Source organism: Pipra filicauda, unplaced genomic scaffold (genome assembly GCF_003945595.2).
Source record: "Pipra filicauda isolate LSUMZ 115617 unplaced genomic scaffold, ASM394559v2 scaffold121_size3267253_pilon, whole genome shotgun sequence".
In the NCBI taxonomy this organism is placed as follows: Eukaryota; Metazoa; Chordata; class Aves; order Passeriformes; family Pipridae; genus Pipra; species Pipra filicauda.
This window is the reverse complement of record NW_024103674.1, coordinates 2,228,525-2,244,047: the sequence shown is the minus strand read 5'-3', so window position 1 is coordinate 2,244,047 and position 15,523 is coordinate 2,228,525. Positions and strand designations below refer to the sequence as shown.

The 15,523-nt window shown below is 55.3% G+C and overlaps 2 protein-coding genes across 2 annotated transcripts; both read right to left on the bottom strand.

Annotated features, from left to right (window-relative positions):
- Positions 1-287: 287 nt before the first annotated feature.
- On the bottom strand, positions 288-4,571 carry EXOSC2 (exosome component 2). The gene is made up of 9 exons (XM_027739364.2): positions 4,393-4,571; positions 4,206-4,307; positions 4,058-4,103; positions 3,687-3,776; positions 3,308-3,373; positions 3,093-3,161; positions 2,075-2,251; positions 1,804-1,932; positions 288-1,082 (listed from the first exon to the last, which is right to left on the bottom strand). Exons 1-9 carry the CDS (start codon positions 4,515-4,517, stop codon positions 1,002-1,004), a joined length of 885 nt encoding a protein of 294 aa, XP_027595165.1. The 5' UTR covers positions 4,518-4,571; the 3' UTR covers positions 288-1,001.
- Positions 4,572-5,538: 967 nt separating this feature from the next.
- On the bottom strand, positions 5,539-14,434 carry PRDM12 (PR/SET domain 12). Its single transcript, XM_027739363.2, has 5 exons — positions 14,077-14,434; positions 13,094-13,284; positions 11,998-12,153; positions 7,806-7,917; positions 5,539-7,087 (listed from the first exon to the last, which is right to left on the bottom strand). Exons 1-5 carry the CDS (start codon positions 14,288-14,290, stop codon positions 6,705-6,707), a joined length of 1,056 nt encoding a protein of 351 aa, XP_027595164.1. The 5' UTR covers positions 14,291-14,434; the 3' UTR covers positions 5,539-6,704.
- Positions 14,435-15,523: the final 1,089 nt, after the last annotated feature.

The following is a 15,523-nucleotide window of genomic DNA, read 5'->3' as shown; positions in this document are numbered from 1 at the left end:
ATGACTCACCTCTCCATGGAATCCTGCAGGGACACAATACTGGGAGAGCCACTGTGAACAACTCCAGGCAATCCTTACAGAGGAGCCCTGCACAGAAGATGGGCTGAAGAGGAAGGTCAAGTCCTGCTTAAATGGGATGAAGAGCAACAGCTGAAGGGAAGAAACAGGACATTGCAACCCTTCCAAGTGTCCTGGCACGAGGAAACTTGAGCCAACCATAGCTCTCAAGCTAGACCCAATTAATTCTGAAGAAAAGCAAGCTAATGCACACACTGCTGAAGGACTGATTTGTTTCAAAAAAATTTATTGAAATGTAAAATATTTAATACAAAACAATTCTGGTGCCTCCTCAGAAGAGAAGCTCACCACATCAGGCATAAAAAAAAAAAGAGACCAGCAGGATGTACACAAACTAGGACACAGCTTGTCCATGGCTCCTGGCTCATCTGGACAGCAACAGTCACATCCCCTCTCATATCCCTGAGAAAAAGCCATGAACAGCCAGACTCAAATTGTGGTTAGCAAGGGTGTGGATACTCCTGTTCTCTAAACACATGTGCTTGGATCTACAGCCTTAAAAACAAGGGCTCTGTCACAGGACAGACTGGCACATCTGTGTTACAGTAAATTAAAATCCAAACCATCTTTTGGGGAGAGAGAAACATCACAAAACACATCCCTTCCTCTCTCATTCTGCACAAATTTATGGGGCACTAGACACAGCAACAGGTGCAAGGAGACATGTCCCAGTTGCATCTGCATCTTTATAAAGGTCAGATATCAATTTTTCAGGCTGCTGCACTAAAAGGCTATTGGACTTAAGTACTACTTTGTCCTATTGTACTAAAAGGACTCAGGAGATATCCTAGGAATGAGGAATTTTGGTGCTTTCTGAAGTGTGGAATGAATGTTGGGGACTGGAACACTGAAAAGAATATATAATACTGAGAATCAAAAGCTGCCATGCTGGGATTTCAAATGACTGCTTCTGGCCATGTGCCCTATCCCTCCAAATCCAGCAACCTCTGTCGAGCTTCCAGAATGATCTCCTCCATCACCTCTGGTTTGAGAATGTCCTTGATCTGCAGTGGAAACAAGAGCAACATTGGCACCAGAAAGCAATTACTGTTTTTGCACACTCTATGGGGACAAATGTCCCTGACAAACAGCAAGGGAGTTCAGAGGATTGTGGTGAAATAAGACCTATGGCAGAGGGTCCAATGCAAAGTCAACTTGGCCAGAGTTAACAATTCTTACAGAGACCAGAGGAAATCAAAGAAGATGCTACTGACAACTCTTCCATCTCTCCTGATGGACACACGCCAGTATTTGGGAAGGAGAGAGATGACTTAGAAGCATACTTCAAAAAAACATCCCATGTAGCTGAGCAGGCTGCCATTGGGAATGAAAGCAGACAACAATTCAGATCCCATTCATTTATGGGAAGAGAATTCCTTGTGATTGTCCTGGCAGAAATTACAGTGAAAAGCTGTACAGCGAGAGGTCAGTGCAGGATGTGGATACAGACACAAGGGATACACAACATCTACTGAAAAATGGACTTATTCCTCTATAGGAGTAGTTGGACATTGCCAGAGGCAGAACCCTTCAAAAACTATCTCTGAAATCGTGCAAGGCAACTTATGCTATGCAGAGGGGGGGAGTTTGTATTGTCACTTACCACAGGATGCTTTGGAAAGCTAAAAGGAAGCCCTACCACCTAAATTACTGACTTCAGCAGCAACTGGTGCAGCCTTTCTGTTCCCTCCCCCACTGTGGAACAAACCCCTCTGCTTTCTGTACCTGATGAGGAAGGGATGCTTCATAGCAATACAGGATGCTGGTGTCAAAGAGCATCATCTTGTGAGTAACCAGAGCCACGATGCAGTTTCGGAGCCGTGAGATCACCTCCCGGTCAGACAAGGGAACCGGCTGAGGAAGATCAGAGGAAAAGGGATGAATGCACAGGGGAATAATGCAGGCTGACTGTAAAAAAGCCTTGCTGTGAACCTAATACCAAATCCTGAATAAAAAACCATTGGTAGGAGAAGGTTCATCTTCCCTGAGGCCTCACCTCCAAGTTGGTGGTGAAGCCCCCGGCCTCTTCCTCCTTCTGCTCCGGGGTTGGGTAGATCCAGATGAAGCCGTTGTTGCCAAGGATCACGGAAGCACCACAGGGCAGGTCATGGAAGTGAGTCTTCTGGCGTTTCACGAGGGAGGGAGAGACCTGAACCAGCACACCCTGGGCAAGCTGGAGTGGAGATGAGACTCAGCGTGAGAGACACGAGCCACCACAGACAACATCAAGTCACCCCCACTCACTCCATTCCTGGCCTAGGCACCACTCCATTTTAACACCTTTTCCTGTGAAACAGTGAATGTAAAACCTGCCTGCCTCTGGGAGCGCTGGGGGGATTAGCTAATGCCTGTGCAGTCCTTTGAAGATGAAGAATACTCTAAGTGCTTAGCACAAATGTTAATAATATCTTGATCACAACTACACATCAACCATCCCTGCAGAAAAATGAGGAGTGAGAGGCCCAATTTAGCAGAACACTTTCTCTCTTAATCCAATCACTGTCCTTCACCCTTTGTGCAATAACCACACTTCCCTTTCATCTTTTAAGTGCTAATACCCTTGGTCTGGTAATCCCAAACTGCAGCCTACGCTCCGATGGCCCCTTGGCTTCTTTCAATGCACAGAACCAGAGATAAATGCCAACTGTGTAAAGCCTAAAATAGAGCCCTGGGGAGAGAAACAAGTTACAGGGGCAACAGCCTGCAGAAGAGGAGCGAGATTTCTCCCCAGGATTTAATTTCCAATGGCTAGTGGGGGAAAGAGGACTGGCAAGCTGGAATTGTGGACAGGGAGTGCAGTGGCTCAAAGGGCAACTCAAGGACACCTCCTCTGCTTAGGGAAAACTCCACTTGGTGCTCCCACATACTGAGATTCTTGCTGTCCTGCAGAAGTCAGTTATAACAACATCCTGCTCTATTCCAGAGCTCTTTTCTTGAAAAAAGACTCCAAAAGGCCTCATACAAGTCAGCTGAGGCAGAATTAGGCCAAGATCAAGGGCTTTGGAACAACTTACCTTCCCGTATTTCAGGCTCCGGGTGTGCAGTGATACAGCCCCATCAGAAAATATAGACTGGACCTCTGCCTGTCGTGCCACTTAAGGAAAACAAAATCCCTAAGGTTGCCCAGTGCCACCCTAGCACAGCTCTCACCCCCAGCCAGGCCAGCTGAGCTCTTGCTGTTCTCCCCATCCTCTTGGCTCGTCTGTCAATGGGAGCAACAGAAGGATACACTGATGAGGTCCCCTTCCTGCAGGTAATCCCTCATGGCAAGCTCATCTTCTGCTGACCTTCTTCTCTGAAACAACACAAGAAAAGTTACTTGTGGCCCAGAACGAGAAAACACCCATTTAATATCTCACTGTAGGAGACCGTAGCATGCCATGTAAAACACCCTGGTCACCAAAGGAAAATCAGGCAGAACAGCACACCTTTAGGTCACTGAAGTATTATAACGAGGAGAGTTAGAGATTCAGAGCTACAGATTCAACCACAAACCCCACCATTATGCTCATGCTAACTGTGGGAAGGGCTCCAAGCTTCCCAGTGCTCCTGCCATGGAAGCAGCACACAACAGGACTCTGGCACTGCTCTGCCTCAGCTACACTCACCAGTTCCCCTCCAGGTAAGTTTATAGACGACAGCAACAGGACTGAATCCAGCCTGGAATTCGTTTCCACTTTCCATCGCTTCTGCTGAACCTGAGGGGAAAAAAAAATAGCCAGCTGCTATACACCCAAAAATTGAACGGGAGCTGCAGCCCACCAAGCCCACAGGAGGGGACAGCCCTGCTGGTTTTTCCAGCCTCATCCCGGTTAAAACCGGTGGCTCCCAGTGATGTGTATCAATGTTTTAGGATCCTGGGAAGTGCTCCAGGTTGGACTGAACCACTCCGGTCGGGGGCCACCCTCCTCCTTCTCCTCAGCACACGAGCACATCTCCAAACCCTGACATCAGCACCGCGGGAAAAACGGGGCTTTACCTCCGTAATCCTGCCGACCACGATGTCGCCGACCTCGCCGTTGTACCTGGGAGCGGGACAGGGAGCAGCCGTCACACACCTCACCCGAGCGAGGCCCAGCCACTGGCCCTCACCTGCCACGGCCACCTCACCTGCCGCCCACACTCACCTGGCCTTCAGCGCCCTCACACACACCAGCTTGTTCACCCTCTCCACCACGCCGGCCACCGAGGCGATGAGCTTGTCGTCCTCCACATACGTGCCGTGGCCCCTGCGGAGAGAAGGGCGGCTACCTGAGGACTGCCCGAAGCCAAGCCGCGCCGCCGCCGCCGCCTCCCCTGCGCCGCTGCCCGCACCTCATGTATCCCGTGTCCGTGGTGATGGTGTCCCCCGGTGCCACCAGGTGCTTCTCGGCGCCGCGGGGCGCGCTCGCCCCCAGGGGCCCGCGGACCTGCGGCAGCCTCATGGTGACCGCGGCCATCTTGGGCGCAGGCTTAATCCCGCCACAGCGCGGCTTCCGCCCGCCATGTTGGCTGCGGGCGAGAACACGCCTGAGGCGCGGGCGCCGCCATCTTGAGTGAGGGCGGCGGGGGGAGGTCTCTAGGCATCCATATTTGTTACTGGCAGCAAAGGGACTGGAGAGCTTCGCCCCGTTGGAGCGCAAGGGGGGGCGCGGCCATGTTTAGTGAGGGCAGGGTGGCTCACCCCCGGCAGTGACCGGCACCCCAAAAACCTGCCAGGCAAACCGGGGGGCTCCAGGGCCCCACAGACCCTCCCGCGGGGCCCACTGGGCCCCAGCACCCCGGCTTGGGCTGCAGCCAAGGGTGCGCTCGGCCCGGAGGAAGCAGCCCCCCCCCCCCCAGTTTTGGGGTGCCCGTGCTCACGGAGCGTCCTCCGTGTTTATCTGAAGACATCCCCCTAATCCTCTCCCGAGCTGGCTCAAACTTGGCTTAAACACCCCCGAGGGGCTCGGGATTGCCCCCTTCCCTTGGCAGAGCTGTGCCAGCGGGAACTGGTACGTCTGTGGAAAAGTTTAATCCGTTTAATTCAAAGCACCAGTCCGGCTCTTGGAGCTGCTGAGGAAATACCCAGGGAAAAGCAGCTCAGCGATGACCATCAGCAAATTAGCTGCTTTTTCAGGATCCAAAACAAACCTTCCAGCAAGACCTGCACCTGTGTCCCATCGCAGCTGAAACACAGGCATTAATTCTTGGGAGGTATCAAAGGATATCAACAGCTGTGGCTTCAAATAGGGACTGCACAAGTGCACAAGGGACTGTTCAAACAGGGACTGGCAGGGTGGAACCAGACCAAACACCACCCCCTCCAGACCTGAAAAAGGGCTTCTTTAGCCAAAAACTGTTTTTTCCTCCTCCCACCTCCACTCCTTGGTCCAACAGATAATGCCACTGATTACTGTGTTAGTTAAGACCTTCACTCATCCCAAACACTCTGTCCTTCCCCTGGCACGTAACAAAATAAAACTCTCTATGCTATCCCTCTTCTAAATGATAAATGTCCCAAGTAATTTTTATTTAGAATACAAGAGAGAGGTACAAATGTATTTACACTGTGTACATATACAATCAAATAATATATAATATCAAAGTTTTGTAAATAATGTTTACATAAATATTTACAAAGTTAAAGTGACAGTTGTTTGTTTTTTTGTTTTCTTTTTCTGGAAGTAAAACACGGCTTGTGAGAACTTTATACAACTTAGACTTATAATTAATATTAGAATACCTTCTTTTAAGCTTTATGATACACAGCCCTCCTTCAGGAGTGTGGGACTCCAGAGGGCGCTTAGAGTTGTCCCTGGGGACAGAGCTGGCCCAGGGACGGGTTTTCTCTGTCCCCAGAGGGCAGTAGCAGTTCCAGCCGAAATGTTCCCTCACGGCTGGGGAAGAGTTGCTCCGAGGGCTGGAACAAACACAGCCCGGCAGAGCTCAGGGTCCCCTCACAACCTGTCTGTGGATGGGCATTCCCAGCTGGCACGGTGTCCCCATGGAATGTGTCCCCTCTGCCTACTCGGCATCACTCGGGGCGGTGGCAAAGCCCAGTGCACAGCTCAGGCTGGAGCAGGGCAGGCAAGAGGGTGCTTGGGTGGGGGAAAATACAACTGTTTGCTAACTCAGGGCTCCCGAGGAGGGAAAGGTGTCCCTTGGAAGGAGCCAGCAGGACCAAAGCCACCCCTGGGACAAAGAGTCGTGACTGGGGTGGCCGCATCGGGGCTGTGCCAGCCTTCCAAGTGTCTGCTGGGCACTCGCTGGAGCAGAGAAGGAGGAGGGATAAGAGCAATTTTTCTTTCCTCCAAATTATCTGTAAAAGCCAGGTGTGACTCATTCAGGCCCAGCTTTTCAGCTGCTCCAGCCCACTGGCAAATCCCTGCAGGACATCCTGCTGTGTCCCTTCTCCCCTGCCAAGCCTAGGGACCAACAGCCTGCCCTACACCCCGGGGTACAATCCCACACAGTGCAGCTGCACAGCTGGGTGTTCCCCTCACTCACCTGCCAAACCCATGCCCCAGAAACAACCCAGCGCCCCCTCCAAGACACAAAGCAGCCTCTGCCCCCCCAGCTCTGCCAAAGGCCACCCCCCCCCAGTCCATTGCATGTCTCAGCATCAGTCCTTGCTGTCCAAAAATCCCGCTGCCATGCCGGGGGCTTCACAGCACCATGGTGGGGATGTGGTGGGCCAGGGAGGCAGGGTGGGGCACGGGCAGGGCCGGCGAGTGGGCCTGCAGGGAGGCGTTGGGGGGCCGGTGCCGGGCGCTCTTCTGGTGCGCCCGCAGCCCCGCGAGCTGGGAGTAGGCACTTTGGCACACCTGGCACTTGTAGGGCCGCTCTCCCGTGTGCAGGCGGACGTGGTTGCGCAGGGTGGAGGACTGGCTGAAGCGGCGGTTGCAGAAGCGGCACACAAAGGGCTTGTCCAGGGTGTGGATGCGCATGTGGGAGCGCAGGTTGCTGCGGGAGTTGAAGCCGCGGTGGCAGATCACGCAGCGCATGCGCCCCGTCGTGCTGGCCCCCGTCTCCACCGCGTGGAAATCCTCTGGGGATGACAGGGCACGGTCAGGCACTGCCCTGCAGCACGGCACCACACCCCATCCCTGAGCACCAAGGTGCTGGATGCCCTGGATAACCCCCCATGCCCCCTCGCTGGCTCCCTGCTTGTGGGGACACCCATCCCAGGCTGGCACTTGGGGCTTTGGGATGGGGCCAGCACTGGGAATAGGCTCACACAGATTTAGAGGAGGGGGAACATTCAAGGTGAACTGAATGAATCCCTAACAGATGGGCACAAAAAGCACTTTTCCCCTCCATGGCCTGCAGCAGAGCTGGAGGGGGTGAGGGCAGGAACCCACAGCCATGCTGTCCAGGCCCTGCACTGGTCCCACCTTCTCCCTCTGCTCTTCTGGGCTCCGACCCGGTTCTCTCATAGTGGAAAATACAGAGAGCATGGATGGGATCCAGCTCCAAACACAGCGTCCTCCAGCAGTGCCTGAGCTCTGCTGTGCCCGCAGAGGAGCACCTTGGGAAACCACTGAGAAACACAGAGAGTGAACACCCAGGGAGAGAAAAGCCTCCTGAGATGGTGATTTGGGGATAGATCCATTAAATGCAGAATGGGGTCGTTAAAAGCAGAGCTAAGATGTCTAATATATTCCATAAGATGTCCCTGGCCTCACACCCACCCCATGGCCTCAGAGCTGGGCACAGGGTGATCAGGCAGAGATGGTGCACCCATTGCTCTTTCCAATGCTACCTACCATGTTTGTTCTTCTTCTGCTCCTCTTCCAGCCCTGGCACACCAGGAATACCCAGGAAGGTGTTATGGGAGTTCCCGTACCAGACCAGCAGCTCTTGGTCTGGAGGAATCATCTAGAAAGAAAGATACAGACAGGGATGTTTGGAGGGGACATGAACACCCATTCTTGTGCCGGTCCCTTCGGACCTACCCTGGCTGTACTCCATCTCCTGGGAGCCCCTGCTGCCATCTGGGACCTGCCAGTGGTCCCCAGCACCCCCAGGCAGGCACAGCACTGCCCAGGCTGCAGCACTGGAGGCGATGGCACAGCTCAGCACCACCCACCGCCGGCACAAACCTGGCCAGGGGTCTCCCAGGCTGAGACACAAACAAAGTGACAGGAAAATACACAGCAACAGAGCACACAGATAGAGCTGAGGGCTCTGGAGTGCAGGACCCAGAGGTCCTGGCAGCTTGGGGAGATGAGGACAGGGTGGCACACAGAGACACAGAGAAATAACCGGTTTGTGGAGACACAAACTGCAGTGAGGCACAGGTGACAGAGACCAAGGCAGGGAGCTGTGACACGGAGCCACAGCCCAGGGCTCCAGCAAAATGTTTCAGCTCTGGACAGAGCCACTACCACCCTCCTGCTGTAGGGCACAGGCAGCATCTCCTACCTGACCCTGCCAGGGCTGCTTTTGCAGATCCATCAGCAAAGGACCCATCAGCCCATGGATGAGAGGAGAGTTCGGAGCTGCTCTAAAAGACCATGACTCGGGTGCGAGATGCTGCTTATGTCCCACACCAAAGGCACTGTGCCTGCAATAGCCCAAGGATATGTACAGGGCCAGGGAGGGGGTTTTGCATCACACATGCTCCCATTTTCCTGAAATGATGGCACTGCTTCCCCCATTGTGTTCCTGCACTGCCAGGGTGAGTGGCCGGGAAATGCCACTCGAGGCTCCCCGTGTGCAGCAGCTGTGGCTGGGAAGCTGGACGCTCTCACAAGGGTTCAGACAAAACTAACATCAACACCACTTCATTAAAAAAATATACACATTTCCCCTTGCAGATCCCTAGCGTTGAGAACCAAATTTAGGAACAGGAAAGTCCTGTCTTTCAGAAGATGGTTTGGCACACCCGGAGTAGTCCAAGAAAAGCATCATCCACATGAAACACAGATCGTAAGTTAGATCACCCAAACACTGAAAAAATGTGCCAAATTTTAAGCATCTGAAAGCAGCAGGAATTTGACTTCATATGTTTTAAGTGCCCATCTGCATAAAGACCTCATGGGGGCTGCAGAGAAGGAATTTGGAAGGTAGTGGAAGCCGATATCCCTTTGCATCCCAAATTGGTGGTGGGTTTAGGTGTCATTTTCTCTTAACAGAAAATGAGTTATTTTTAATACAAGCAAATAAAATATTGCTGAAAGGGTAAAACAAGTCTGCATGGGTGCATATGTGTGTTTTATTCTACTGAAGCAGCTGTGCCCACACCAGCAGTGGGTGAGCACCCATGTCCACGCACCCCAAAGCAAATTTAAATTGTCCCTAAGGAATCCCATGGCCTTCAGATCAAAGGCCAGAACTCGCTGCCCTCACTTTATTTTCCAGCAGCAGCAACTTGGTATTGCTGAGAATGAGGATGGGAAAAACTAATTAGCAAGTAAGGGCAGGAACGGGCAGAAGACATTAAAATACTAAAGGCAAATAGCAGAAAAGGCACGAAATAAATCTGATTTTGTGGTGCATAGTTGAGAAAGGCATCCTAAGAGATGTGCTGGAGCCACGGTGCAGCAGAGGCAGAGAGGCAGGGACTGGGCAGCTCCCGGTGCTGGCTGGGGAAGGGACACTGTGGGCACGGACAGGAGGCTGTGCAGGGGGACAGGAGGAGTGTGACAGTGCCCATGCACAGACACATGTCCTGCTGAGCAGGGCAGCTCTAAGTCTGGGTCAGTGTGTGCATATCCTGCCCAGCACTGAGCTGTTCCCGCTGGTGTCAGGCTGATGCTGCACCCTTGAGGTGAGGGAGTTGACAGGACAGGTGTGGTGGGTGACAAGGGGGATTGCTCCAGTCCAAGGATGCCAAAGACTCCATGTGATTAACGAGCAGAGAGAGAAACACTAAAGCAAAACCCTCTCTTACTTTTCCTTTTCTTGTGGGGTGCACAAACTCCAGTAGGTTTGAACAAGCAATGGATTTTGGACTGCATGTGTATGTATGCATGGGCAGGAATGGGGAGCCCAGGGAAAAGGCAATTCCTTGACCTGTCATGCCCAGTTGTGACCCAGCTCCTCACACATTCCATGCTTTCCCTCATCACACTCTCACCCATCCCCTTTTCCTTCTCCTGGCACGGAGGCATCCATGCCAACACGGTGGCAGCAGGAGCACTATCAGGTGCCTGCCATGCCTGGGGAGAATACTGCAGCATAACAGCAGGCACCCTTCATCCCCACCTTCTCCTCTCCATCACTCAGGGTTCAGCACTCTCAGCATTCCAATTTTGCTGCTTGTGCCAATGGAATTAAACTCATCCTGCTCGGATGCTCACTGCTTCAGCCCCAGGAGCAAACCTGCAGATGGACCATGACTATACAGGGCCTCTACATGCACCTCCACAAATATTGGATCACCCATCCCATCACTCATGCCTGCACAAGGTGTGAAAACCACAGCTGTATTCCTAATTACACCATGGTTACCTGAAATTATTTCACTCATTTGCATAATTAAGAACAGTAATAAAAAGCAATTAAGGTGCTGTCACAACAGGCACAGCTGCCCACAGGAGTATCAGATCTTAAAACTGGGAACAGCTGAAGCCTTGGGAGAGATGTCCAGCATGGGGAGAGCAGCAGGGAAGCACTTGGGGCTCTTGGTCACAGCACTGGATGGAGAAATGCAGCAGAGCCCAAGGGGCACACGGGACTCTCCCGCAGCGGGAGATAATATACCTGCTCCTCTTCCTACCCACTCACTCGCCTTTCCACAGCACTGCAGCGATCCCTAACCCAGCCCTGCTGCTGGCTCAGTGCAGAATGGGGCTGTGATCCTGTGTCATGGAGCATTTGAGTGTATGCTCCTCTGTAAACCAGTGCAGAAGCTCAAATATATCCGAGGAGCTGCCCGCGGAACCATTGGGCACTCGCACTCCTTCCTGGCAGAGACCCTCTCCCAGCCAAGAGTGCTCCTGAGCAGGTGAGACTCTGGACCCAGTACTAGATAGGGACAATCTACAGTTCTGGTCTGGGGTGAACTGGGAGATTTCTCTCTTGTGACTCTTTAAGCCAAAGCTGCTGCACCCAACACCTCCCTGAGCCACCACCTTTCTCCACCTGCAACAGCATCGGGTTATGGGGACACTGCACACGGGCAGGGCTGGTCCTCACTGTCATCCTGCTGGAACTGTGGGACATGTATGCACATGGCTTCAATAATGCCAGGAGCCAGACACCCACCACCATCCCAGTGTCTCCTGCAGGGAGCTGTGGGTGCCCTCCAGCCTTCATCCCACAGCCTGTGCCATCCCTGGCACATCCCACAGTACCTGCTCCTGTGCCAGGCCAGCACTGATCAGCACTTCATACAGGAGCACAGGGAGGAGATAGGCAGGACGAATCCCTTCTCCACAGCCCCACTGAGGAAAGCCCAAGGCATGGCTGTGCCAGCACTGCTCCCTGCCTGCTCCATGGCTCCCTGCTCCATGTACAGCCAGAGTGTGACGCCCAAGCAAAGCTGTGCAGAGTCAGGTGCATCCTGCACTCAGCACCTGGGTTTCACAGAAACCCCCAAAACATACCCCTGCTACAGAGAAGTGGGTTCTGCACGAAATCCTATTTTTTCAATAGAGCACCAACCCCCCGTCCCTGCCCAAATCCCTACCTGGGCCAAGATTGCAGCTCTTCTCACACTTTACACCCCAGACAAGCTCAGACAGTGTTTGTTCTCTCTCTGCTCAGCACAGGTCACCTCTTGAAAGGGGGCAGAGAGGAGAAAGGAACTTTACTGCTCCCTGAAGTCCATGTAATGGCCACTCGCTGTGGTGCCTACCTCTCCCAGTGGATCTGGATACTAGGAATGGCAAAGCTGCCCTGTGCTTCCACAGACACCCCAAAAAACAAGTGAGGGAGGGACTGTGGGATGGCAGATCCCACCACCCTGCCTCCACTCCTGCAGCTGCCCAGTCACCCTTCAGCCCCACTTACCTCAATGGCCTTGTAGAAGATGCTGTTCCCGATCTGGACCACCTCCAGGTTCTGCTCCTGCTCGTTCCGTGCACACTTGATGTAGGTCATCCAGCTGCGATGATCCTCCTGGCTGGCGTCGATGAAGTAGCGCACGGTGCCGTCCTCGTTGAAGACCTGGGAAGGGGAGAGAGCAGTTGGTAGTGACGAGCCCACAGTGGACTGAGCCCCTCCACCTCCTGCCTCTGGGATAAAGCCCCTGGACAGGGACAAGCTCAGCCACAAGGCTGTGCTGGCTTTGAGACCCAGCCAACAGCCAGGAGATGTCCGAACCCTTTCTGCTCACGGTCCTGGGCTGTGCATCTGCAGTGGGGCTGAGAAGGTTGCTCTGCTCTGGCATGGCTGGTCCCACCAGACCCTATGCCCCTGGATAACCCAGCTCTCTGCCCCAATCTCCCTTCTTGGCAGAGCCCCACCGTCAGCTCAGCCACGGAGGAAGGAGCTGTTCCAGCATCCTGCAGGTGCCCATAGGAGCGGGAGCATCCCTGGGTGGAGGGGGAAGGTGCCTGCCAGACGTGCAGAGATGCTTTGCAGGATGGCAAGAAAGGTGAGGCAAGTTTCTATTAAGCATAAAATTGTAATAATAATAGCAATAATTAAGTGCAAGTCTGAATGAAACCAAAAAAAGGAGGAAAACCCTGTCTACTTACTGGGCATAAATGTACAATATCTTGGCATTTCAGATCCCCCAAACCCCATGGCTTCACTTGGGATTAACCTCACCAGTTCTGGGACAAAGCAGGGGACAGGGCAGACCTGGTTTTGCCTGTGGTGCCCACTGTGGGCAGCAGCCAGTCAGGTGTTCCACCACAACAGGGCAGGGCAGCAAGACATGAGCAGCAGCACCATTTTGGGGCTCCTCTGAGGGCTGAGGAAACCTCATCCTTCGCCTGCCTGAAGGGTTTCCTAAATCCACCTGCCCAGATCTTTGCAAGAATGAGGAAACTGAGGCACGGGGAGGGTGTCAGGCACCACACAAGCACAGGACAGAGCCCCAGCACCCCGGCCCTGCCTCTCCCCGGCCGGTCCGGGCTGCGCGTACAAGGGCGGTCGTTACCTCCCACATGAGGTTGTTGTTCTTGCACAGGTCCACATGCTCAGGGGAGATGACTCTGCCCGTGAACGGCCCCATCTCGGTGCCAGCCTTGATCCAGGTCTTGGAGAAGATGCCGAGCCCTTCCCCGGGGATGGAGCTCTGGGCGATGATCACTTCCGACGGCAGCACCAGGCTGGAGAGCTTCTGCACCTCTGTGAGAGGGGAGAGGGCTCAGAAAAGGACCGGGAGGGAAGATCGGGGGCGGCGGGGACCCCTCCCCATCCCCGGCCCCAGCCCAGACCCCGGGGCTGAGCCTTTTAAACGCCCAACCGGGCTCCCACAAAGCGGTACAAGGTTCCCCCGGGGCATTGAGGAGGTACCTGGGAAAAGCATCCCGAGCTGGGCGAGGGAGCGGGGCTGGGAAAGGAGGTTAAATGGTGTCTATTTCGGCCCATCCAGCAATTTGTCATGCTGTTAAAGTGATCTGCATTCATTAAACTCAACTAGAAAGAAATTGCTAATTCTAAATTCATTAGTCCTTTAGGAATGCTGTAGCGCTACATTGTGCCTGAATGGCGCGAGGGCTTGTTTAAAAGGGCCCAGGAATTCCTCTTACAAAATGGGGAGATGAGATGGTTGACATATCGTGAATGGAAATGGAATTAGCCTTCATGGTAAATTAAGAGAGGAACAGAAATCCGAGAGGGGGAAAAGGGAGCCGGGACGCCCCGGCGATGCCGGGGCGAGAGAAAAGATATTGTCCCGGGCGGCTGAATGCGGGGCGGCCCCGGCCCCCCCGGCTCCCCCAGCCCGCGGTTTAAGTGGGAACTTTCTCAGGTCAAGCCCAAGTTAACCAAATGAATTTAAAGCCCTTTTTCCCCAGTCCCACGCCTGGGGAGAGCGGGGCGCCTGGACCGCATCCCACCGCCGGGCACCGGGAGCCCGGCCCGGGGCCGGTGCGGGAAAGCGGGGGGACCTGGGTAGGTCCGGGGGGGTTCACTCACCTCCGGAGAAGGACTGAGCCAGGACCTCGGCCGTGAAGGCGGTCTTGGGGCTGCTCTTCTCCTCGAAGAGCTGCTCGCCCAGCACGTTTCTCCAGCGGCCGTAGAGGAAGCTGTGCAGGATGTCGGAGGTGATCACCTCGGCCAGCGAGAGCCCCTGAGGCTTCAGCCCGGGCTTGAGGACCAGGGCCTCGGCGGGCAGCACCGAGCCCATCATGGGGGCGAGGCGGCGGGGCCGGACGCGACGGGGCCGGGCACGGCGGGCGGTGGGCGGCGGGCTGGGCTCCGTGCGGCTCGGCGGCTCCCGCCCGGCTATATATGAGCTTCATTGACCCTCCTAATTGGTTATTAATGACCTCCCTGACGTTGGCGGAGAGACTGGGGCTGCCGGAGCGAGGCGAGCCGTCGGAGCCCCCCCCTTTCCATCCCCTCCTTCCCTCCCCTCCCAGGGGTGGGGTGGCTGAAGGGAGGGAGGGACACGGCGAGCACGCACACACACCACACACAAACACACACACGGATATACATGTACACGCACATACACACGCACAGGCTCGACCCCCGCACCTCCCGGCCCGGGCAAACCCAAAGCCGGCACCTGCCCCCGGGCACGGCAGAAAAGCAACGAAACGGGCAGAAATGCCCTCGCCGGTGTTCCACGGACGGGGCGCACCCTCGGGCACGGTCCCGCACGGGCTCGCTCCCCGCCCGGCCCTCGCGCTCGTTTTGGGGCTGAAACGCGGCGCTTTGGGGCCGCTGAACACCACAACGAAATCGGCGGCCCCGAGCCCGACAGCCCCGGCCGGTCGATGGCATTTGGCCCCCGCGGCCCCGGGGGAACGGGCCGAGGCTCCCCCAGCTGGCCCCGACCGGCCGCGGCTCCCCGCTGCCCCCCGCACCCCGGGCCGGTACCGGCGGTACCGGGAGGAGCCGGCGCTGCACCCCCAGACCCCGGAGAGGGTCCCCAAGCACGGAGAGGGGGGTAGGCGCTCCCGGGGCTGGTCCCCGCTTGACCCCAGGGATAGGCTCTCCCGGCTGCCGCCTCCAGACCGGCCGGTCCTCAATTCCGCATCCCCGTGGGAATTGTGGCCACGGGTGGATCGGGAATCCTCTCGTGGATCCCTCAGCTCCCCGCAATGGCAGCCCTGTCCTTCCGTGTCCCCCCCGGTGCCGGACCCCGACCTCGAGGGGGGCTGCAGCATCTCTGGGGCTCTGCTGCTGCAACACCCGCATCCCCGCACCCGAAGACATTCCCCGGCCAGACACGGCGCCCATCCCTGCCCCGCCGAGCCCCGGGAGCCCCGCCGCCACCCCTGATGGCCAGGAAGGTGGCACCAGAGCAGTCACCCCAAACCCAGCGCTCCCTCCCTCCGGGCCCGAGCTTTGCCGGCTCAGCAAAGGGTTAATCTTTCCCGGATTTAAACCCAGTCCTGCTGTGTCGGAGCTTAGA

Coding starts and splice junctions, on each gene's coding strand:
- EXOSC2 (XM_027739364.2), bottom strand. CDS start 4,517: ATGGCCGCGGTCACCATGAGGCTGCCGCAGGTCCGCGGGCCCCTGGGG. Junction 3,374..3,686: donor ACTTACCTGGAGGGGAACTG/GTGAGTGTAGCT, acceptor GTGTTGTTTCAG/AGAAGAAGGTCAGCAGAAGA. Junction 1,933..2,074: donor GCTTCACCACCAACTTGGAG/GTGAGGCCTCAG, acceptor GATCTTCCTCAG/CCGGTTCCCTTGTCTGACCG.
- PRDM12 (XM_027739363.2), bottom strand. CDS start 14,290: ATGATGGGCTCGGTGCTGCCCGCCGAGGCCCTGGTCCTCAAGCCCGGG. Junction 13,285..14,076: donor GGCTCAGTCCTTCTCCGGAG/GTGAGTGAACCC, acceptor CCCCTCTCACAG/AGGTGCAGAAGCTCTCCAGC. Junction 12,154..13,093: donor ACAACAACCTCATGTGGGAG/GTAACGACCGCC, acceptor TCCCCTTCCCAG/GTCTTCAACGAGGACGGCAC.